At 37.8% G+C, this 24110-nt stretch overlaps 1 protein-coding gene across 29 annotated transcripts in view; it reads left to right on the top strand.

Moving 5' to 3' along the window:
- dock9 (dedicator of cytokinesis 9) overlaps nucleotides 1-23791 on the top strand; it is a 77626-nt gene extending 53835 nt beyond the window's left edge. For 4 of the 29 annotated variants that reach the window (XM_023336289.1, XM_023336301.1, XM_023336287.1 and 1 more), the window contains exons 18-54: nucleotides 27-92; nucleotides 182-274; nucleotides 365-488; nucleotides 1081-1199; nucleotides 1363-1449; nucleotides 1583-1672; nucleotides 3438-3553; nucleotides 3740-3809; nucleotides 3889-4014; nucleotides 4105-4176; nucleotides 4647-4793; nucleotides 4899-4982; nucleotides 5105-5216; nucleotides 5600-5632; nucleotides 6169-6347; nucleotides 6444-6560; nucleotides 7039-7150; nucleotides 7933-8066; nucleotides 8225-8389; nucleotides 9929-10043; nucleotides 10127-10193; nucleotides 10284-10331; nucleotides 11712-11848; nucleotides 14307-14422; nucleotides 14507-14644; nucleotides 14742-14924; nucleotides 15183-15296; nucleotides 15731-15946; nucleotides 16143-16409; nucleotides 16554-16676; nucleotides 16785-16898; nucleotides 19113-19259; nucleotides 19508-19718; nucleotides 20560-20750; nucleotides 20843-20943; nucleotides 21019-21157; nucleotides 22731-23791. In XM_023336289.1, the coding sequence (XP_023192057.1) occupies nucleotides 27-92; nucleotides 182-274; nucleotides 365-488; nucleotides 1081-1199; nucleotides 1363-1449; nucleotides 1583-1672; nucleotides 3438-3553; nucleotides 3740-3809; nucleotides 3889-4014; nucleotides 4105-4176; nucleotides 4647-4793; nucleotides 4899-4982; nucleotides 5105-5216; nucleotides 5600-5632; nucleotides 6169-6347; nucleotides 6444-6560; nucleotides 7039-7150; nucleotides 7933-8066; nucleotides 8225-8389; nucleotides 9929-10043; nucleotides 10127-10193; nucleotides 10284-10331; nucleotides 11712-11848; nucleotides 14307-14422; nucleotides 14507-14644; nucleotides 14742-14924; nucleotides 15183-15296; nucleotides 15731-15946; nucleotides 16143-16409; nucleotides 16554-16676; nucleotides 16785-16898; nucleotides 19113-19259; nucleotides 19508-19718; nucleotides 20560-20750; nucleotides 20843-20943; nucleotides 21019-21157; nucleotides 22731-22856 (4599 nt within the window). In that variant the 3' untranslated portion in view covers nucleotides 22857-23791. Of the gene's footprint in view, nucleotides 1-26; nucleotides 93-181; nucleotides 275-364; nucleotides 489-1080; nucleotides 1200-1362; nucleotides 1450-1582; nucleotides 1673-3437; nucleotides 3554-3739; nucleotides 3810-3888; nucleotides 4015-4104; nucleotides 4177-4646; nucleotides 4794-4898; nucleotides 4983-5104; nucleotides 5217-5599; nucleotides 5633-6168; nucleotides 6348-6443; nucleotides 6561-7038; nucleotides 7151-7932; nucleotides 8067-8224; nucleotides 8390-9928; nucleotides 10044-10126; nucleotides 10194-10283; nucleotides 10332-11711; nucleotides 11849-12110; nucleotides 12155-14306; nucleotides 14423-14506; nucleotides 14645-14741; nucleotides 14925-15182; nucleotides 15297-15730; nucleotides 15947-16142; nucleotides 16410-16553; nucleotides 16677-16784; nucleotides 16899-17114; nucleotides 17121-18570; nucleotides 18601-19112; nucleotides 19260-19507; nucleotides 19719-20559; nucleotides 20751-20842; nucleotides 20944-21018; nucleotides 21158-21359; nucleotides 21368-22730 lie in introns of all 29 variants that reach the window. The other 25 variants (XM_023336314.1, XM_023336313.1, XM_023336310.1 and 22 more) reach the window with 22 other exon arrangements.
- Nucleotides 23792-24110: the final 319 nt, after the last annotated feature.

Genomic DNA, 24110 nt, shown 5'->3' with positions numbered 1-24110 from the left:
CTTTTGCTTTCTGTGTCTTTAATCAGGCTAGAAACATAGCTGTCTGCATTGAGTTCAGGGACTCAGATGATGAAGAAGCTGTTTCACTTAAGGTAAATATTCTCTGGAGGTGGTAAGTGAATCTCCATAGGACTGTTTTTTGCAATTCACAGAACTTAAATCACTTTTCTTCCTTTCTCAGTGCATCTATGGGCGACCTGGAGGACCCTTGTTTACCAAAAATGCCTTTACCTCAGTATTACATCACCAGCACAACCCCGAATTCTATGATGAAGTAATAAAACTCATGACAACCCATCAAATACATTGTTAAATGGAAGTAAACCCCAGCACTAACACTTTTACTTGTGCTCTTATGGGTTAGTTTAAGATCGAGTTGCCAACACAGCTCCACGAGAAACATCATTTGCTGTTTACTTTCTACCATGTGAGCTGTGACAGCAACAGCAAGGCCAGCACCAAGAAGAAAGATGTGGTTGAAACTCAAGGTAGTGCTCAATCCCTAGCTTCTACATGCAAAAGCCAATTCCTGTTTAATGCTGTCACCCCATAATGTACACACGCCTCTAAGACATTCCTTCTGGAAGCCGTGCTTCGTCTGCAGTTTCCATTTCCTTCTTTGTAATTAATCGCATCACCATTGAGCTCAGATATAAATAGTTTATCAAGCCTGCTTCAGATGCTGGCATACATTATTTTTAGGGTTGTTAAGGAAGAACCATAATTATGACGTGCACTACAATGGCTTGCAGATGTATGCATTCTCCTTGATGTTTTTCACGTTTTTCCACAAGTAGTTTTGGACAAAATGTGGAAAAATACAAATAGTACAAATACGTTTGCACGGAACTGTATTTTGAGTGCATTAAGCTAAGAACGTGGATAGTTTGTTATTTGAAAACATAATTTAGAGGGAAAAAAAGTCTGACATTATGACCGTTGGCTCTACTCATAAAACTCAGGCCTACAGTTTTGGGAAGGAGGGTGAAAAAGGATTCAATCTTCAAGCCCGTCTGTGTTACTGTTGTTACTGGCAACCCCTGGAAAGCTCATGTTGTTTTCTTCCATATCTGTTCTCAGTGGGATATGCCTGGCTCCCTTTGCTGAAGGACGGCCGGGTGATAATGAATGAACATCACATCCCTGTTGCTGCTAACCTTCCTGCTGGATACCTCAGTTGTCAAGAGGGCGCCAGCAAGGTAGAGCTTTCCTCACGGTCTTCATTAATGCTACCTGTCACACACACTTTTCTGTATCCTTGTTATTTTTTATGCTATTAAAGTTCTTAAGTATTTACTTCATGTCATTGTTTCTACACCGACACTAATAAAATATGACTTGTCTTTTTGCTCATCTTTACAGCATTTGAGTCCTGAGGTCAAATGGGTTGATGGAGGAAAACACTTGTTTAAAGTGTCCACACACCTAGTGTCCACTGTGTACACTCAGGTTTGTCATAAAACAACCCTCAAGAAGTAAAACTAATTATTAATTTCATATCATTTCGTAGTTGTTTTTCTTTGCAGTAATTCAGCTATTTGCAATAAATTTGACTGCTTGTTTGTCAATTTGTGCATTTCAGGATCAACATTTGCACAACTTTTTTCATCACTGTCAGAGTGTTGCATCAGCAGCACAAGGACCTGGAGGAGAACTGGTCAAATACCTGAAGGTACTGACTGTCCAAAATTAAGATTTTCTTACTGAAGGTGACGCAAGACGTTATTGAAAGAAGAACTTTTATGTTTTTTTAAATTGAAGAGCCAAATGAGGTCATCAGCACATAAAAACATACTTTGGTGCAATTATAGATACTGTTTAACCATGCAGTAACACTCCATTAGCAACTGGTGTAGCAAAGTAGCCCACTTGATAAAGGGTGTAGCTGTAATTTCCTTAAAGGCCTCACAGGGATTCAGACGTTTGGGAAGCAAAGCACAATACTTCTTATTGGAGTGTTATTACTATGTGCTTCAGTTGCATGTGATCAAAATTAAGTTTTTCAACAAAAATGTGGTTCTGGTTTGAGCAAGGAATGAATTTGTGTAAAAATACCTCATAAGTATTCAAGTACAATGTAGGATCTATAATTCTGTGGGCTGGTGTGTCTTTAAGAGATTTTAAGGACTTTGCTAGGGTGCATGGCATTTGAGCCATTATAAAAAAGGGCATTTTACACTTAAATCTGATGGACTATACCAACAAACCAAATATTGGTTGACACTGAGTCCACAACAAAGTTTCACACTAAATATTAAGAAAAAAAACATAAATAATATATATGTGTGTGTGTGTGTTTTTCTTAATTTTTGGTGTGTGAAACCTTTGTTGTGGACTCAATGTCAACCAATACTAAGAAACAGAGCAATGCACAAAAAGTTAGACTTATCTAAGTGACAGATTTGCACATAAAATGTAACTAAATATATTTCCTGTCCTTTCTGGATGTAGAAAGAATGACGTGTAATTAGATTAAATACAGTTACATCTACAAAACACAAAAGGGTTAGCTATCAATACAGAATTTGTTTACTTTCATAATTCCCCCCACAGAATAAATTTGAAATCTGTCCTTCACTGGTTTGTATTGCTCTTCTCTATTTTTTTTATGGTGTAAAGATCTTATTTTTTTCTCTTTCCATCAGTCAGTATCAGTTCATGGAAACCTTAGCTTACTGTTCCCCTGCTGAACACTGACACAGAAAACAGCATCTGCTGCAGTGCATACCTTCAATTTAAATGTAAACTCAGCTATGAACATGAACAATAGCCAGAGGTCCAAACAGCAGGTCAGCTGTGGTTGATGGCAGTTCCCCAGAAAACTTGGCAGGCTTGTGTTAGCTTCCTGGAGGCAGGGACAGATGTGCCGGTATCTAATCTTTTATTTCCAGGAACTAGAGCAAAAGTGTGCATTAACAGAGTTTTCACCTTTGCCCTCAGTTGTTATTGATAAACCCTGGAATCAGAAGTGCAGCGATAAGGATTTTGTGGCTAACTTGAATCAGGAGCATAATCAACGTCAGACCATTTTAAAACTGAAAAATGTGGGGATGATGTTTTAATTTTGTGGCATCTTATATTGGCAAATTATGCTTTGTGAACCAATGCTGCCAGCTGTGCTTTTGTATTTAACTTTTTACCAATCTACACAATAAATTGGGGTTGACTGCATTTCAAGGATTCAAGAGAGAAATCATCATGATCATCGGATTGGATTGATTTGACTATCGATAGGAAATTGATCTGTTTGTCTTTAAAATGCCTTGAGATGGAATTTGTTGTGGATTTGTGTTGTACAGATGTCCTCAATTTACTCAATCCCAAAAGTATCTAAATCCTTACTCTTAACCCTTCAGAAGTTGAAAGTTTGCAAAATGTAAAACTGTGCTGTAATAAGTTCAGCAAATATATTCACATCCTTTACCTTTTACCCACAGAGTTTGCATGCCATGGAGAGTCACGTGATGATCAAGTTCTTGCCAACTATCCTCAATCAGCTGTTTAGAGTGCTGACCAGTGCCACACAGGAGGACGTAGCAGTAAATGTTACAAGGCAAGAGTTTTCCACGTATTTTATTAAAATTCAATGAATATTATTGATTGCTGATATCCGGTCAGTATTATTACAGTGCACCTAAAATTCCTCTACAGAGAGGGATTTTACTGTGATTTTTATACAAGTTATTGTTGGAAAATAAATCTTATCACACATGATGCCTTTTGCCTCTTTGTTTGTTAGGGTCATGATTCACATTGTAGCTCAGTGCCACGAGGAAGGCTTGGAACACTACCTTCGCTCTTATGTGAAGGTAAAACCCATGAGATCTCTCAATAAAACTGGATTTTATTTGAATGCTGACCATTTGTCTGTGAATGTGTCTGATCCAGTTTGTATTCAGGACTGAGTCGTACACTTCCTCCACAACCCGAACAGTACACGAGGAGTTGGCGAAAGCCATGACTGTAATCCTGAAGCCTTCCACTGACTTCCTGACGAGTAACAAGCTGCTCAAGGTGAACCTCCGAAACATATGCACTTTGGGAAGTGACACGAGTTAAAAAGTTTGTAATTTTCCATGGTTTTTCTGACTGTCTGTCTTGCAGTATTCATGGTATTTCTTTGAAGCCTTAGTCAAGTCCATGGCTCAGTACTTGATTGAAAGCTGCAAAGTGAGGGTAAGTTTAACTCAGATGTATCTGCTGATGTTTCCTTGGCTGTAGTCAAAAATACAGCCAAGGAATTTACAGTTCTACTACTTCCATAGTGAAAAAAGTCACATGTATGATTACATAATCCAGTCAGAGGAGCATTTTTAGACAGGAAACTTGCAGTTGTATTAGTTAAGGCATGATACAATCTCTAATTCATCTGCAAGACAAAGTGTTGAAGATTGTAGTTTTCATAATTATTAGAATAAAGTTAAACTCCAATAATAATAATATTACAAATGAATTTGGGAATTAAAATATTGGTTTAACAGGCAGTAAACCAGTCTGATTTTTTTGGTCTTGTGACAACTAACTTTTCCAGTCTACTTTGTCAGTTTTACACTTTCTTCCTCATGTGAATAGAAATAAAGCTGACTATTAATATTTTCCCAACCTGGATGCATATTTTATTTTATTTTACCATTTGTGCTCTTCAGTTGTCAAGGAATCAGCGGTTCTCTGCATCTTTTCATCACACTGTGGAAACTTTGGTCAACATGATGATGCCACACATCACTCAGAAGTACAAAGACAACCTGGATGCTGCTCGCAATGCCAACCACAGCCTAGCTGTCTTCATAAAGGTGCTTTTAAGATAATAAAGATGTACTTTTACTGGTGTGGCTTCTTGACCACTCTGTCTTCTGTGCATCTGAATAATTACACAATTTATTTGATTTGTTCTGCAGCGCTGCTTCAACCTGATGGACCGAGGCTTTGTGTTTAAGCAGATCAACAACTACATCAATGGCTTCATGCCCGGAGATCCAAAGGTACTTTGTTATACATGATATCTTTAATAGAAACAAACTGCAGTCCAAGACCTCTCAGGACTCTGGTTAGTTATAATTGCATTAACTGCAGCTTTTTGGTCTTTGTCTCTTTCTTAATGCAGACGCTGTATGAGTTCAAGTTTGAGTTCTTACGCGTTGTGTGCAATCATGAACACTATGTTCCCTTAAACCTGCCAATGCCATTTGGAAAAGGGAGGATACTGAGGTTTCAAGGTGAGAACGTTTCAGGTGCTGTGCCTTGCAAATGTATGTTTACAACTGCAACCTTTCCACATTTTGTGTCAGGACTGTAACAAGTTAATGTCGATTAATTATTTACGTAGATTTTAATGGTTCAAAATTTTTTACACAATTAATTGTTTTTTTTGTTTGTTTGTTTTTTTATACAAACTAAAGTTCCGGCTGAAAAATTCTTATAAAATACATTTAACTTTGTTGGCTGTGGAAAAAAGTTTACGGGTTTTAAATATTTCTGACAGGTGATTAAAAAGCTTTTGCACGATAAATAACAACTATAAACTGTTTTGAAAAAGACCCATCAGCATTTCTTACAGGTATTTCTTTTTGTTTGCCTCAATTATTTGTATTGTCCTCAGATGATACAGTGGAGTCTGATGATACTCCAGTAGGTAGGTGGTTGGAGTCTTCCCTGCATGTTGTCTCCAAATAAAGCAGATTCAAATGTGATCATTCATCAGTGAAGCTGTTGCAGTTATAAGAGAGATTCAATAGACATTTTTTTCTGTAGCTGCTGAAATTTCTGATGTCTTTTTAAAACTTGCACAAATAAAATGCAAGTTTTAAAAACGTTAAGGCAAATTGCTTCTCTCATCTGCAGTGTTGTTTGAGTGCATATGTGGATAAGCTGGGTTCTGTTCGGTCTTGAGTTTGAATTGTGTCTTTCCACACTCTTGATGTGAAACACAGGGCGAAATCAGTCAAACCTGAACATGCAGGCTTGTCTTTCTGTCTGCTTCTGTTTCATGATAATCAGTTGTTTTCCAGGATGCTCCCTAGTTTTACGGTTCTAATCAAATTGACATTGAATCAGATGTTCACTCTCACTGTCTGGGATTGATTGTGGCTTCATGTCCTTCTGTAAGCTTGGTTTCCTGCTTGCTCCAGGCTGTAACAAAGTCGTCATCAACCTCTCCCTGCCCCACAGATCTGCAGATGGATTACTCTCTGACAGAAGACTTCTGTAGGAACCACTTCCTGGTCGGGCTTCTGCTCAGGGAGGTCAGTGCTGCTCTGCAGGAGTTCAGGGAGATTCGGCAGATAGCCATACATGTCCTGAAGAGCCTCATGATTAAACACACATTTGATGACCGCTATTCATCCAAGGTATGATGTATGATTTCAGAACGCTTATCTGACTCTTACATTTTCACTTTTATGTGTGATGATCATGTTAAATATTATTTTTTGTTTTGTTTTTAGAGCCAGCAGGCCAGATTGGCCACCTTGTACTTCCCCTTGTTTGGTCTCCTTCAGGAGAACGTCAACAGGCTTAATGTGAAGGAAGTCTCCCCATTCCCTGTCAACCACTCCAACAATGTAAGAGAGCCACCTAGTGGCTTCTTTTGAGTATTGACTTCCATCCATTCAAAACATAAACATAAGAAACATAAAGCATTAAATTAAAACAGCTCTGCGTCATCATAAATGGGTCAGAAAGAGAAGAAGTGCACCGATTACAGTCAAAAACAAAATAGAGGTCCCACATCAGCTTTGGTGATTAGGTCTTGAGTTTCAATTAATTTTGGTTGATTTATGTATTGCCAGTGCACAACAAATGCTGTCTCAAGGCACTTAAAATACATAAAAAATTTAATTTTCCCGACCTTATTGATAGATTCTCAGTCAGTTGCATACAGTGTTTATTTTGTCACACTTGGTTTTAGATCATGCAAAAAAGTAACATTGAATATACAGTATATAACCTCACTAAATACAAAAAGCTTTCTTCAGAACTTCAATAAAATACATTTTATTGATTTTTTTTCCCTTCTTTTGATTGTCTTTCTTTTCTCAGAATGGACGAGACGATTCGCTCCTTTCAAATGCCTTGATGACGCCTCCTAGGTCCAGCACGTTTCTGGACACCAGCTTGCACAAAGATGTTTTTGGAGCTATCTCGGGTACAAGTAAGTTAAGAAAACAAAACAAAAAACACACACACAAAAAGAAACATTATTTAATTGAATCAGGGTTCCTACCCAGTTTAAAAGTGTCTAGAATTTACTTTTATTGTTTCCAGGTTTTGAATTGCTGTAAAAAAAAAAAAAAATTATTTACAATTTTTCTCTCTTTAATTTTCATAAAAGTCTTGTAATAATAAATAAGCATGTTGTGTTTTTTTATTTTATTCAAATGATATTCTTTCTTTGTTGTTACCATATTATATAAGGAGTTAATATTGTACGTAGTAGTAATGACTGAATTGTCATTTAAAAAGGACAGAGGAACTATTTTACTCCCTTTTTTAGCCTACAAGGGAGCCATCATCTCAACCTAAATTAAAGCGATTTTAACTTCAGGTTAAATTCAGGTTCAGTTGAAATATAGGAACAAATCTTTACAAACTTTGCTTTATAGAAGTTGTTCACAAAATGTTAGTCCTTACTCCAAGTACTACTGATATTTTAAACCACAAGCCATAAAAAACTGTTCCATATCAAATTCAGGATCTCCTTTCAGCCTTATGATTTCTCCAGGTTTTTTGGACCCAGACTTAATGAGAACAAATTGCTATTAAAGAAGTTGAAAGTTAACAATCTTGTAAACAAATAATTGCTAAAACTCCTGGGGAAAGTAGGATTATTGAGCTTATGTAGAAGTTTGAAGATAAATAAGATAATGTGCAGGAACTGTAAAAGATTCCTGATAACAGCAAACTTTTGTTTTTGATTTTTGTTTTTCCCTTCAGCTTCCCCTCATGCAGTTTCCACCCCTAACGTGAACTCTATGCGCCACACCGACTCTCGTGGCTCCCTCATCAGCACAGAATCAGTCAACAGCCTCCATGAGAGGAACCATGACAAAACCAATTCTCTTGACAAGGTATTCTACTTAATTCAATCTTTTTAAGGCATCCAGCATTTATTGCATTGCACTTTGCTGAAGTTTCACATATTTCCCAGGTTTAAAAAAAAAACTGACAGAGAAAGTGTTTGTTAACTACCCTCAACATCCTGCCTTCACTGTTCAATCTGCCACAGCAAATGGAGAAGTTTGTATGGAGACATTCTGTCTGCCTGCTTCCCTTTGTGGAAACTGAGGACATAGTGTGTCCTATTCACACCAAGCGAGCCACCATAGACCTCGCCCTGCTCACCATCCCCTGCATCCCAGAAATCCATCTGCAGCCCATCAGATCTCTTCAAGTATAATTCTTCTTCACACTTCCAAGGAGTGTCCCATCTGGGAATGTTAGTGTGTGTCTTGAATGTCCTACTTCCCTAAAGCTGTAGCTGTTTCTTTGTCAGAGGATTTTCTGACTTTCATGTGTGTTCTTGTGGTGTAAAGTAGATCTGTTGCATCACAGTTTGTTTTATTGCTCTTTTTCCTTTTTCCCTAGTTTCCTACACAGCTTTAAAGCCTAAAATAAAAATTTTCCAGCTCTGTAAACGTGTTAGGAGAAAACCTGGGCATGTAGTTTTCAGATTTTATTAATTCCTCAAATTTCTAAAACCAAATATGAAGTGATGATTTTATTATCATTAATTAATATTTAGATTTGCAACATATTTACAGAGTGGAATTAATATAAACATTTTGAAGTGGCCCAGCAAATGACCCTGTGTTTTTCTCTGCTGTTTTTTTTTGTTGTTGTTGTTTTGTGTTTTTTCCTTTTATGGTTTCGGGAACTAACTGACTAATTTGACACCCCCATTGCTTTGCCTTCGTCTGACTGTGACATCGACCTCGCTCTTCTTGAGTGACAAGTTGTAACTGCAGGAAGCGGCTCAAGTTGCATCATGCTGTCCATGAAGTCACCCACCTCCGGTTTTAGTCTAGACTGAATGCTGGCAAAAGGACATGTGTGGCATTATTTCCCAACCATGTCTGTGGTACAGCTGTTTCTAACCGCTGTGGTTCAGTTTGCCGTCTGCTCTCTACCTCGTCTGGGAGAATGGTGTTTGCTTAAAGTCACAATTCCCAGTAAAAACATGAACTATCTTTGGTAATGACACCGTTTCAGCAAGTTAACAGCTTTCCTCCTGGCAGTGAGAGCATATACCCTAATAACACCATAACCATTTAGTAAAAGGGGTAAAAAAATAATTTTTCTATGTCTAACGCAGCATGTGTTGGCATCGAATGCTGGGATTGACTTTATGAGTGCAAAAATGGTTGCGGTAAGACAAGAGTTTACATGGAAACTGAATTAGTCTGCGAGACATTGAGGCTGAAATTCAACGTGGTTTAAGTGGTGATGTGTTGATGACCTAAAACTACCCCAGCCTCACTCTCCCAACCCAGTTTACTGAAAGAAAAAATATACATTTAAAGTTTGATCAGTCAAGATATATTATTTTGATCTCTAGATGATTACATTCAATCAAGATCAAATATAACACTGAGTAGAACTTATATATAAAATATCAGCTCAAGCATTAGCCAGCTTCTATGGACAGTTATATTTGCTCTGTACAATACAGGTGGTGGGCATATTGTTTTACTTGACATGGTAGAAGAGAAATATAAGCCATATTTGTGACACAAATGGCACCGCCCCATGACACTGTGCCACTCGGGGCAAAGAGCAATTTCTTTCATGTGAAAAACCATTACTGAATAATTGTCTGGTTTGGCTTGTCTTGATATATTTAAAAAGAGAAATTAGCACGTCTGTGAAAAAGAATATGAATATTTATTATTTGCCTGTCACCACTTAAACACTCCTTGTTTTCTTGTCTCAGAACCAACCTGCCTCGACCCTGGGAAGCACCTTGATGCGATGTGATAAATTGGACCAGGCAGAGATCAAAAGCCTCCTCATGTGTTTCTTACATGTGCTTAAAGGCATGTCTGAAGGTAAAACGAGAAGCCCTATTCTGTGTTTTAAATACATGAACAAACAAGCTGTCGTCACAGTTTCAGTATTTTTTTCCCTCCAGATGCTCTGTTCACATACTGGAACAAGGCTTCATCTGCTGAACTGATGGACTTCTTTATCTTAATTGAGTGAGAGGCTTGTCTTGACTGTTAAAATACATTGGAGTTGTAAGTGCTTATAAAACATGTGATGGTTGATTGTTCTCTTCCTTTCTTCAGAGTGTGCCTCCATCAGTTCAGATACATGGGGAAAAGATACATTGCAAGGTAATGTTGCAAAGTGTTCTTGCTTTTTGACACCTCATTATTATGAAAGAGAAACGTGTCTAGTTTGTTTTTGCCATGTTACAAATAATAATGTGGAGGAGCAGACACTCATCACTGGTATACATTTTTAAATAATTTGGATCTTGTGCTTAGAAGAGCTTCACTGATACTAAAAATTGAGAACTAGGCATCGAAGTTTAAATTCATTTTGAATTTTGTGCTCACACAAAGTTTACAACATTATACATACAGACATCCCTGCCAGTATTTAGATAAATATCCCTAAACGTTTTAGAAAAGCATCACAGGTCCTGGCATAATTCTGGCTGGATATTTGATCACTCTTCTTATCAAAAACGGTCAAACGCATTGATAGCATAGTTCAGAAACAGGTCTGTGATTTTGTGTTTCTGCAGTCAACACCTCACAAACAAATGCTGTTCTATAAAATGTAAAATAAAAAACATACCAATTATTATATCAATAAACTAGTTGAATGACTTTACCTTATTGTTGGACAGATTTCTATTAACTGATTTTCTCATGAAAACAAATATAAGAAAAAATGGTCAAAATACCAATCATAACGGTGCAATTATTTTTGGTGCTTTGTAAGTATCAATTACATTTTATCTTACTACAATAAAATTAAGATCCTCATCATGATGTAACATGTTCATGCTTAATAGGAAGTAAATAGAAATAATTCCAGCCTGGAAAAAACATCTCAAACAAATCACAGAAAGTTCCAAATCAACATGAGAATTATGCCTATGATGAGTGGATGTACACTTCTGTATCACTGATTATCCAGGTTCAAGTTTGAAGTAAAATATTATGTTTGTAAAGTATAAGTACTTGCAGGATTCAGATATATCTGAACACCCATTCATTCGCTTCTCTTCATATTTGGGTATTTTGGCCTCCATTCTAAGAGGCCTTTACTCTCTCTAACCTGCCATCACTGTTTCTATCTCTATTCACTCAAACGCTGACAAGTTTAACATACTGATATAAAAGCTGGCTCCTGCCCTCTCCTGCTTGGGTAAGCTAAAGGGGGAAATGATTTCCCCAGACTGACTGCATGGTATTTTTCATTGCAGTGCTGTGACAGTTTTGGTTTTCCACCTTCACCGCCTCTCGTTCTTTCATGCATGGCTTAAGCTTTAACTTGTGTTTTAATGCTGTAATATGTTTCACCCTAGGCTGCATGTTAAACATGCACTCATGGTCACAATTTTGACTTCCTGGCACATTTGAGTGCTGCTTACACCTCTTGGGTGTGTAAAAATGATAAATATTCATCTTGACCTGCTCCACGAACTCTGGCCCCGCTGGTTTTTCCAGCTCTTTGTCTAATTTATCCTGTTTCCTCATCAGGAACCAGGAAGGGGCAGGACCCGTAGCACATGAGCGGAAGTCTCAGACTCTGCCTGTGTCCCGTAACAGGGCGGGAATGATGCATGCCCGCTTACAGCAGCTCAGCAGCCTGGATAACTCATACACTTTTAACTACAGTAAGTGCCATCAACCATGCTCTACCAGAAGACCCTCCTCTTACTCGTCATCTCATGTAGTCTGACCCCCCTCATGCTTCTCATTATCTTTCTCATCATCCTCTGTCAAACTCAATCAGATTTATAGCAGAAAAACATTTCGGGAAAATATCTCTAAACTCTTTTAGAGCTGGGTAAAGGCAGCTTTATGTTAATCAAAGGGGAGTAAGGTGGGTATTTTTATGAAAAGGCATAATTTAATACAGTTTCTTTGTGTTTTCAGTGTAAGAAAGATTTCAAGTATACTTGGAATATCTGTAGAACATGGTAAGAATGTGACAGGTTGAGAGGATATTTTTTGCCTACTTAATTTAAAAAAATAAAAAATAAAGCATGCCTATTTTAACTTCAAGTTTAGCTCTCTAAATCTTCTCATCCTCTGCACAGCTCATTTGCTTTTGACTTTGACTTTGATTTTGGAAAAGAAATCCATTAAAAAATGTGAAGAGTTTCATTCCAAACTGGATGCTGTTTGAAGAAACTGTTCAGTTTTCCTAAAAACACAAAAAAGCATAAATAATTGTAGACCCTTTTTGTACCAATTCCCTCTCATACACTTCCACATCGGACTTCTAAGCAATCCATTTTGCAACAACGTTGCTCCATAGCTGAGACCTGCTTCTGGTACATATAATGTATTGGAGTCTTAACCAATTAGATCATGAGTAAAACGCAATAAAATCCCTTCAAATTGTCTGTTGTCAAAGCGTAAAAACATCTTGTGACAGATGATATTTTGTACATAGAAGAGTTGAGTAAAATGCCAACCAGCTGGTCTGACTGAAAATAAAATCCATTGTAACAGTTTGTAAGCATAAACATGGATAAATATTTTTTTTCACTGACAATGCTGGGAGTATGTTCTCTTAATTTTCTAAATGTGGAGGTCTGTAATCATTATTTCAAATCTAACATTTTCCTGTAGATTCAGGGTTTGGGGGAGTCAGAGTTGTATTTAAGGGCTAACCATCCCTTGTTTAACCAGAGCAAGAGGTTTGTTTGCATTTTTGGCACAAAGTGGAGGTTGTTCTCAGGGCCAGGGCTTCCCCTTGTCCCTCAAACATGCTGGTCTGTGGAGAAATCACAAATCATAATTTATATGGAGTAGGACCACAAGTATGCCGTCTAGCAGCATTTTCTTCTGTCTTCTAGTAAATCTCACAGTTTTTTTTAAGGGCTTAGCTTGCAGATATTTTAATTGATTTGTTTTGATTGCTATTATTCTACCATTAGTCAATAAAACATCCGCACAGATGTTGATGCCCCTTCACCAAATTGTTACCAATGTTCTGATAAAACGAAGCCATATGTTGAAATTGAAATAATTTATTGTTCCGGAGGGGCAATTAATTTCCAGCAATCTATAAAATTTACACATAACAATGAACCCTCACATGAAGGTAAAAAAAAAAGTACAAAATTATATCAGAACTCCAAATAACACAATTTGTCTAGAATAATTAAGGAACTCAGCAATAAAAGACCTCAAGTTGTGGTTTGATCTTGCCTTTTGGGCACAAGTAAACATCCTTCCTGATAGTCGAGTCCTGAACTCGATGTACAGAGAATACCAAGATCCTTTAGGTATCGATATTTCCCTGCTAGTGACTCTTATTCTGAAGACCTGATTAAGGTCTCTTAAAATACCACCAACAATCTTTGTAAAGACCTTAGCCATTCTCATTGACCTCTTTTTATTAACCTATTCCTGCTAAGGTTGCCATTCTAGCTCACCATTCCAAAAGAAAAAAAGGATTCCTTTAAAGGAAAAATAAAGTATTCCCAAAAGAGATGGATCAGCATTAAAACCATTTTATTTACCAAAAATAGAAAACAGCCTCTGGATGGCCTTCTGATGGAATCATTGTTAACCTCAAAAGTTATCTTATTGCCCAGAATGCTGGCCATATTCTTATACTGTCTCCCATTATTTCGTGTTGGTACAATCATAGGCTGATTTCTTCAAAAATCAATCACCATCTTTTTTGTCTTCAAAAAGATGAGTTGTTGCACCATGAATTGGATTACTCTACACAATCACCTTCCTTGTCCTTCAAGAGTTTAATGATTACAGTCATCTGCAAATTTAATGATGAACTTTCACTCGTTTTGGCTCTGACACACATGAGCATAAACACACACTTTTTCAAAGTGTGGTAACAGCACACGGTTTCTTTGTGAACCAATGAAAACACAGATCATGTGTTTTCCTTGCCTGATGAGCAATTTTGCGCTGCAAAGAATAAGAATTTTTGGCTTTCGCTTGGAATGAAACTTTTATGTTCAACATTATTAAAGAAAACTTCCATAGTTTTAGCATCAGCTTTTCCTTATAAGATAACCTTTGATGTAAATAGCATTTCTTGACAGAGTTTAATGAAGAACATGAAAGCGCTACAGCATTTGTGTTTCTTTTCAGCCTACAGTCACTCCGATGCGGATGTGTTGAACCAGTCACTCCTGGAGGCCAACATCGCCACTGAAGTGTGTCTAACAGTCCTGGACACACTCAGCATCTTCATCATGGGCTTTAAGGTATCAGATCAAACACCTGCCGGGTACCATGGCCTGAATTATCTGCATTATCTGAATTTACAGGCCATTCCTTGTCCCATACAGACACAACTTTGCTCTGACCACGGCCACAGCCCACTGATGAAGAAGGTGTTTGAAGTTCATCTCTGCTTCCTGCACATCAATCAGTCTGAAACAGCCCTGAAGCAGGTCTTCACATCACTGCGCACTTTTATTTACAAGGTCTGAAGAACGTTTGGTGCCCTATGGAATGATGGTTTGTTTGTTTTGACCAAAAATTCATGGCAGAGGGTAAACTGGTTTTGCCTTCTTTCTGCAGTTCCCGTGCACATTTTTTGAAGGCCGTGCAGATATGTGCGCAGCCTTCTGCTACGAGATTCTGAAATGTTGCAACTCCAAGCTGAGCTCCATTCGTAGTGATGCAGCCCACCTGCTGTATTTTCTCATGAAGAGCAACTTTGACTACACAGGTCGCAAGTCCTTTGTCAGAACACACCTGCAGGTGAGACAGCTTTTCTGTCAACCTGAATTATCTCTACGTTAAACCTTTTTGTCTTGATTTCAATCTATAGCTTTGCACGTATATTTTGTATATTCCTTGCTGCAACAAAACTGCAATTTGATGTCCCTACACACTGGTTTAATAAAAGATGCTTCTCACCTCTGATTTCCACGGTTGTGTGTGATGTTTTTACATAACTCTATGTTTTGTAAAGCTCAACAGTTGCTTTGTTCTTATAATTATGTGTTTCTGCTTCAGGTGGTGATTGCTGTCAGTCAGTTGATCGCTGATGTGATCGGTATTGGAAGCACCCGCTTCCAGCAATCTCTGTCAATAATCAACAATTGTGCCAACAGTGATAGAACTATCAAGGTGAGGAGCTTCATGGCAAAATGAATAAAATTAAGCCTTGCAGTACCTTGAAAAGCGTTCATACCCTGACAACTTTTACACCACAAACTTCAGTGCGTTTTAATGGCATTTTAATCAAAACAGCTAACAGAGTACTGCGTAAATAATAATAATACATCAAATGTATGTAGAGCGTTTTAGGACACGCAAAGACTCTTAGAGCGGAAATGGAAATTATCTACATATCAAGACTTTTCACAAAAAATTATCTTAATAGTGCAGTGTGTATTTATACTCAGCATTCCTACACCTTGATCTGGCCAACACCACGTAAGAGAACAGACTAGAAATATCCGTTTATTGTCCCAAAATGGAAAAATTTATGTGTTCTAGAAGCAAGTTAAAGTGACAATAATATTCACAAGGATTTGTCTGAACTCCATCCCACTCAACAGCACACAGCTTTCCCATCAGATGTGAAGGACTTGACAAAACGCATCAGGACCGTTTTGATGGCCACAGCTCAAATGAAGGAGCATGAGAGAGATCCAGAAATGCTAGTGGACCTGCAGTACAGCCTTGCCAAGTCGTACGCCAGCACCCCCGAGCTGCGAAAGACCTGGCTGGACAGCATGGCCCGAATCCATGTGAAGAATGGAGACCTATCAGAGGTCTGTTTGTGTGGTTCTTTGGGCTGGATTGTGCTATTACGATGAATAATTTAGTATTCAACAGACTTGCATTAAAGTGTGTTTTATGTAGTTCAGCTGCTTTTGCTGATTCCTTTGATATACGGTTATATGTGGTGACAAATCATCAGCATCCCCTTTGTGATTTTGATTATCATTTTAATGTTTTGGTTCCCAGGCAGCCATGTGTTACGTTCATGTTGCAGCCCTCGTGGCAGAATACCTCCGGAGAAAAGGTGCTTCAGTTGTTTCTGATGAAAATGCTTTTGATCCAGTTGTTCGATTTGTCATTAGAAAGTTTCTACTTATACTAACATCTCTCCTCCTGTCTTATGTAGGAATGTTCAAGCAGGGCTGTTCAGCTTTCCGAGTTGTAACCCCAAACATTGATGAAGAAGCAGCAATGATGGAGGATGTTGGGATGCAGGATGTGCATTTTAATGAGGTAAAACTATTTTCTTCTTACTGTATGTATTTTCTGTCTATTAGATATCCTTCTCAGATTCTTATGACCAGCCTGACTTGTGTCTCCTCAACCCCTTTAACTAAGCTCTCCATCCATTATTTTTTCCATTTGTCGTCCAATCAGGACGTTTTAATGGAGCTTTTGGAGGAGTGTGCAGACGGCCTGTGGAAAGCAGAGCGCTATGAGCTCATCTCAGACATCTATAAACTCATAATCCCAATTTATGAGAAGCGAAGGGACTTTGAGGTACACTGTTTCTTTATTACGGATAGAATCTCCTAACCAAATTGAATTAGTCTTCATTTTATTTGGCTTCCAGCATGATCTACAACTCTGCTGTCTCCCTTTATACAGAAACTGGCCCACCTGTATGACACACTGCATCGTGCATACAGCAAAGTGACGGAGGTGATGCATACAGGCAAGAGGCTGCTGGGGACGTACTTCAGAGTGGCTTTCTTTGGTCAGGTATGTTCAGACTGCAGTAACACAATCTGTCCACTAGGGTTTAAGGTTTGGTGTTCTTTTCCAAACAAACACATTGCTTGTGTGACTGTAAATTACTAAAACGTGACTGAAGAGCACAAGTTGGCAAGCTGCTGAACATATTTTAAGAGCACGACTGCATGCAGCAACATTTTATGACCCAACTTCTCTGCTTTTTTTTTTTTATCCTCTTTGAAGGCAGCGGTAAGTGATACAGGAGACCTTCCTGATTTTGTTAGTCGTAGTCTGTGGTGTTTGTGCTGCTTTAATTCATTTGCACTTGTCAAACACTGCTTGCTGCTTCAAATTACCCAATGTGCTATTCTGTGTCACCTCATATTATTGTGGGTTTTTTTCTTACATCAGCTGAGAGTTTGCTCATAGGTTTTGTTCCTGTTGAAAGGTTTATCTATGATAGGTAAAAATCCAAGCAACCTTTTTAAACATATTGGTAATTTTAGAGGTGACTCAAAACAGCCCAGAGATATAGCATCTCTTCTTCTGTAAACATACATTTCAGTATTTTCTGCTTTTTGATGCATGGGCTTAAGCTAATATCTAAGATAAACACACTAAACAATTTTGTTATTTTCAAGCATCTATGGCACAGATTACTCATCCACTTTGCCATTTAACTCTTTAAAAGAAACAAAAGTGAAATCAGCTGGTCTAAGCTGATTAATTGATTAATTCCTTTTTGCCATGTGGATGAGGGGCAGTGCTGCGTTACTCCATGCACTATATGGTTACAGAAACTTATGGTATTCCGACATTTTCACTGACATCTCATTAAAAGCATGATGTGACAAGAAATTGAAGTTGTTTTGAAGCTGTAATTGTTTAGTCTTATTATGCCCATAAACTGATAGCGTATTCCTTTACTTTCAAATCTTCAGAACGGACAGAAATGAATGTTGGTGTATTTCTCTGCAGTGTAACCCTCATGTTAAGGTTTCTTCCTGTTACATCATCTTAATAACATGGAGTACTTGTGTTGCAAACTTTGCACAGAAAGCAAGTTATCTGTTAACTTTCTTTTTCTGGTACGCTGTCAGCACTCTACATTTGTTTAGCATTGCAACCACTTATATCCAAATCAGATGTGGGCATCAAGGACAGTGAGAAACAATCCAACCAGCTAAATGTGCGATTGGTGAACATTTCACTAAAACTGAGCATTCCGTTGCAAAAATGATGAAAATTTCCAGACAAGTATTTTAGTAACACAGATTTAACTTTATTGCACAGTCTTGCAAAACAATTACATAACATAATAATGTGATGATGTAACACTTGAGGAGAATTTCTTTTCACCAGAACAAAAGCAATTGAAATAAGATGGTTGAGTTGGCACAGAATGACTAACAACCAGCACTGCTAATCTCTGTTTAAAGGACGTGTTGCATGGCACTCATTCACTTCTGCACTCATTTCAGCATTTCTGCGTGTATTGCAATTGCAAATTTAGTACATGAGGTTTCAAATTTGACCATATTTGTCGACTTTAGTGATATTTTCTGAGTGTGTTTACCTCCAGCTGTGTTCTTTGATAAATAATAAGAATAGTTGTCTTTTTCCAGTTAATGTGCTCATGGTTATTATAGTTTTTGAATAACAATGATTTTATTCTTTTGTGTTGTCCACACTCCTGTAGCAGTACCAGTTTACTGACTCAGAGGCGGAGGTAAAATAGTCTGACAGCTGCAGTGTGTTTTAGGTTGCTTCAGTGTTGTGCTCCTTCACTAACGCAGTCTACAGTGCGGTTTCATGTGCAGTGCTGATGTTTAAGCCCCTTAACTCCTCCTGTGCGCCACAATCAGTTTTGTAGCAATCAGAGTAGGAAAACCCCTTTACAAAGCTAATCACAAGGTTTAGATCCCGCTGTATAAATGCATGGCTTCCCTTTTCATTTCACAGGACTTTTAACTTGTAGTGTGCTATAATGGCATCCATATCTTATTTAGATATAAAACTAATAAACTAACACAAGTGTTTTTCTCTAGTTGCTATTCTTGGAGCTTAGATAGTATGTTGTGTATTTAGGACTGCTCAGATCAGAGCTGAGTATTTTAATCAGTGTCAGAATGCCTCCCACTCACTATTTATACTTGGTTTGATGTGCTTGCCTTGTTAGTAGATTAATCCAGTGTTTGTTTTTATTTAAGATGACTTTTCAGAGTGTTTCATCTTTTTTAGGGTTTCTTTGAGGATGAAGATGGTAAGGAGTACATCTATAAAGAGCCCAAGTTCACACCCCTGTCTGAGATCTCCCAGAGGCTCCTGAAGCTTTACTCTGACAAGTTTGGACAGGAGAACGTGAAGATGATTCAGGATTCTGGACGGGTGAGATTATCTGCATTCATCTTTTGAAAAAAAAAAAAAGATCAAGGATCCACTACTCAGTGGATCCCTAAATGAAACAGAATGAAAAAGTGTTTTTGTTTTTTGTTTTCATTTTGATGCAGTTTATGAACAGGGACAAAAACATCATTTGACCTGGAGGTTGTTAATTAATGTAATTTGTTGGCAGTTTGATTGGTGCTGCATTGTAGCAGGAGTTCATGTCTTGAGATGATGTGCTTCCTCTATAGATTAATCCCAAAGACCTGGACTCAAAGTACGCATATATCCAAGTAACCCACGTGACTCCATACCTGGATGAGAAAGAGCTGGCTGACAGAAAGACAGAGTTTGAAAAGAGCCACAACATCCGGCGATTTGTATTCGAAATGCCATTCACAATATCTGGCAAAAAGCAAGGTGGAGTGGAGGAGCAGTGCAAACGCAGGACGATACTCACCAGTAAGCTGCTCTTTATTAGCATTAGTGGTAATTTTGTTAAACAACTGTTTTGGTTTGTTTCTTTAAAAAATCTATTTCTCAAGCAATACCTTCTGAGAGCATAATGTCCTATAAACTTTATTAGACAATGTATTTTATAGGGATTTTATGTGATAGACCAAAACAAAGTAGCACATAATTGTCATGTGGAAATTGATGTGGAGGAAAAATCTGAAACTGTGGCACACATTGTTTTTATTACCTTTTGCGCTCAAACCCCTACAACTGATTTTATCCAGTTGGTTTCAGAAGTGCAGTAATCAGTAAATGGAGACCAGCTGTATGTGAGTTAATCTCAGTATAAATCCAGCCTGTGAAGGCCTCAGAAGTTTGTTAGATAGCAAACAGCATCATGAAGACAGAGGAAGACAGCATACGGGTCAGAGAGACAGCTGTGTTTTGCTTTCAACATCTCAGGAATGTAAAATTCATAATCTGAAAATAAATTTTAAAAAGCCATTGTGTCACATTCCTGCTCACACGAGACTGTTTATTAACACATTTCTCATTAGTCGATCACTGATTGCATCCGTCAGCAGAATGTTCGTGTTTATGAATAGAAGGTCTTGATTAGCTTTTGAACATGTCAGCTGTTTTGTACATTTCCTAAACCCTATTACAGCTGTATTGTTTTATGGTGTGAGAGATACAAACGTTCAGCCATGTCATCTTATCTGCAAATATGAGTGAACTTTTATTTGATGAGCAGTCTCCACTTAGATGGACACTCAGCTGTAAAACTGTGAAACCTTATCATTTTGCTTTAATTCAAGCTTTTCGCCTCTTTGTGTAATTCCTGCAGCAACACACTGTTTTCCCTACGTGAAGAAGCGCATCGCAGTGATGTACCAACACCACACCGACCTGAGCCCCATCGAGGTGGCCATCGATGAAATGAGCAAAAAGGTGGCCGAGATCAACCAGCTGTGCTCCTCCAGCGACGTGGACATGATCCGTCTGCAGCTCAAACTGCAAGGCAGCATCAGTGTCCAGGTGCCCACTTTGAGTCCTGTCAAAGCACAAACACACACCTGTAAAAATGAGAGTATAATATTATGAGAAAATCTACACTCTCTCTATGGCAGGTAAATGCAGGACCACTTGCATACGCCAGAGCTTTTCTGGATGACTCGAGCGCCAAGAAGTATCCAGATAACAAGGTCAAGCAGCTCAAAGAGGTCTTCAGGTGAGGTGTAAGAGTCTTACAGTTATCTTGAGGCAATCTCTCTTGAACACATGCTTACAGTGTTTTTCTAAGCAGGCATTTTGTGGAGGCCTGTGGCCACGGCTTGGGCATTAATGAGCGACTGATCAAAGAGGACCAGCAGGAGTACCACGATGAGATGAAAGCAAACTACAGGGACTTGACCAGAGAGTTGTCCATCATCATGCACGAGCAGGTAAGCTTGGCGATGCTACTGCTCCTACCGCTGCTGTTTTTTTAAACTGGATTTAACATAATAATGTAACACCTTTAACCTGCCTCTGAAACGGTCTGTGGAAAGCTCAGTAATCAGAGGGCCTTTTATATTGTTTTACAGAGCAATAAAGCACTCTCTGATAACATTCTCTGTTTTTTTTTCTTCGTGCTGACATGAGCAGATTTGATGGTAATGCAAGAAATATCAGAATGCAAATTATTGAGTTAATTGTTGGTCTTGCTAGACAAACACCGTTTGGATTTAACGTGTTAACTTAGTAAAAGTTCTGTCTTTAAAGTAGTTATAAAAAGAGCCAGGTCCAACACTTGATCCCAAGGCTCAGAGCTATCAGATAATAAACTGCTTTATCTTTAAACACCTGCAGTAAACAGGAAATCAACCTCACATAATTTATTTGAGGTTGATTGAAGCAATTTACTGCACAGCAGCAAATTTCTTCTGTGCAACATAATTGCAACATTTGAGCTGTCAGAGCAATTGTTTTCACTATGATTGACTTATAAACAATACTGTTTGTCCTATGAAAGGGAGACAATAACCAAGAAATTTCACCTGTGGATGAAAGTATATTAATCAGTTTTTGTCCAACTCAATGCCCCCACTGCTCAAGGTGCTAGCTAGACCAACAGTCACTATTTGGCTTTTGTTATTTTGGCTTGCTGACGTTCGTACTTTCTGGCATGCGTGTGCGGAGTGTTTGGATGCATGTAAAGTATGTTTTGTTGTGTAAATATGCATCTAAATCTGTGTTCTTAAAAATGTTTTGTTTGTTTTATTTTCATTAGAGATGCATGAAACAAGTATGGTTCATTTCTAATATCTGTAATAATTTTAACTGACATATTCCTTTTTTAAAATCTAATATAGAAAATCTAATGTAGAAAAATTATTCCAACTTTTCTTTCTATCTTTCACATTTTTAGTGGCCATTAGTTGCTTCTGTTATGAGCATAGGTAAAGTCATCCTGTGTGAGTGAGAAGTTCAATGAGCAGTTTAAAAAAGCAGTGAATACATCAGTTAATTAATTACAAAACTTTAGATTAAAAATTTTATATTTTGAACAGCAGGTGCCCCAATCAAAGCCTGATCAATCGAGCAAACAATTTTTTGACGCCCAAAAATCGGATTGCTCCCTGCATCCTGATAAATCTCTGTTAATTCTCATTATACTTTTTTTTATTAGCAACTAAAAATATGCTTGTTAGAAGTAATTGCCAGATTTTAGTCCCACATTTCTTCCTTTCTGGGTTTTGATATGAGACATTTATAATTTGACAAGCATACATATTAATTGTATATATACAAAAAATTGCTGAAAAACTTGTTCTCTTCCTAAATAAACAATGTAAACAAACATAACATGACACGAAGACACAAAAGGGTGCCGCATCCAATACAATCTACTTTTTTTACTATTAGCCTCATTGTAAAGAATGGAAAAGATTCAAAACAAGCAGACCCCAAGTTTTGAATCTGTTGACTTTTATTATGAGCTTTACGTTTTGATTTAGTTGTCGCTTTTCCTATCAGATCATTCCGGTGGAAGACGGCATGAAGAGCGTGCTCCCCGACTCGCTTCACATCTTCAACGCCATCAGTGGCACGCCAACCTCTGTCACCATCCAGGGCATCCCGCACTCGGCGTCAGTGATATAATCCAGTTCTGGATGTGAGCACTGTATGCTCACCATTGAGGCCAGCTTAGATCTGTCAGCTTATTGCTTGGAAGATGCTGGGACCGTAGATAACTCTGACTCTCTGTGTTGCACTCTGGTCCACTCAGACAACCATGATTTGTGACTCTGTGCTCAGGGTGGGTGTGTGAGAAGCTAGGCCCAACAAGAAAAGTAACACTGCAGCAGAGACTTTCATCTGGCAAAAAAAACACACTTTCTGTTGAAATGTATGTTTCACCTGTTTCTACCTAAAGACTGAACACTATTTCTATGGAGACATTCCTGTTGGGATTTTTAAAATATGCATGTCACTACATCACCCCTCCCCGACAGCCCCTAGTTATTGTTTTCTTTTTTTTTTTATCATGTTTAGTGTTTTTATGTACAGTATTTCACTTTTATAAGCCACTGTATTGATGTCTTGATAAATATATGCTGCAAACATCGACGCTTCTCTGTCTGGACATAAAGTTACATTTTCAGAAAAGGCTTTTTTTTTTTTGCAAAACTCCTCTGAATTATTGTTAGATTAAATCTGTTTTTATTAGGAGGTTGTTTTTTTTAGATGTATTTAAAGCCATTGCAAACAAAAAGTATATTGCAAGTTGTTTATTGATGTACATACAAAGGACTGTGTGCAATATTTGCAAAGCATCTTGCTGGGTGGAGATCAAACACTGTAATGATTATGTTCACCTTTTTGCCAAAGCGATGAGGTGTGGGGAAAAGACACTATGCCTACTGTGGAAGAAATATGAAGCTTATACTATTTTATGTTTTTCTTTTTTATTGTTTAAGAAAAATGTCTTATATTTGAGCAGCATTTTTTAATATTTAACACAAATCACTGTTCTGCTGTAAACAGAGATATTCCCTAATGCTTATCTTTTAAATAAAAGCACTCATTTCTTTGCACATGTCTTTATTTACTTATCTTATATTTTTTTTACAATATTATTATTCAACTCCGGCTACAAAACACATGCTTTTTATGATGCAATGCTCTAACAATCTTCCAAAGGCCTTTGGAAGATCAACAGGCCCACACCATGACAGACCTGTCACCTTACTTAACATTGGTCTTGAAGTACTTTCTCACATTCTTTTTCTGTTTTACAGTAAAAACACTGAGGTATTTTTCTGCTCATTCTTCTGAAGAGCAAAGTTAGTCTCAACTAACTAAAGCAACTTGTTAATATTAAAACTCCAGCTAAATAAACGTGTCCATGCTCAG

This window comes from Xiphophorus maculatus, chromosome 7 (assembly GCF_002775205.1).
Source record: "Xiphophorus maculatus strain JP 163 A chromosome 7, X_maculatus-5.0-male, whole genome shotgun sequence".
NCBI classification, from domain to species: domain Eukaryota; kingdom Metazoa; phylum Chordata; class Actinopteri; order Cyprinodontiformes; family Poeciliidae; genus Xiphophorus; species Xiphophorus maculatus.
This window is presented reverse-complemented; position numbering and strand designations above follow the sequence as displayed.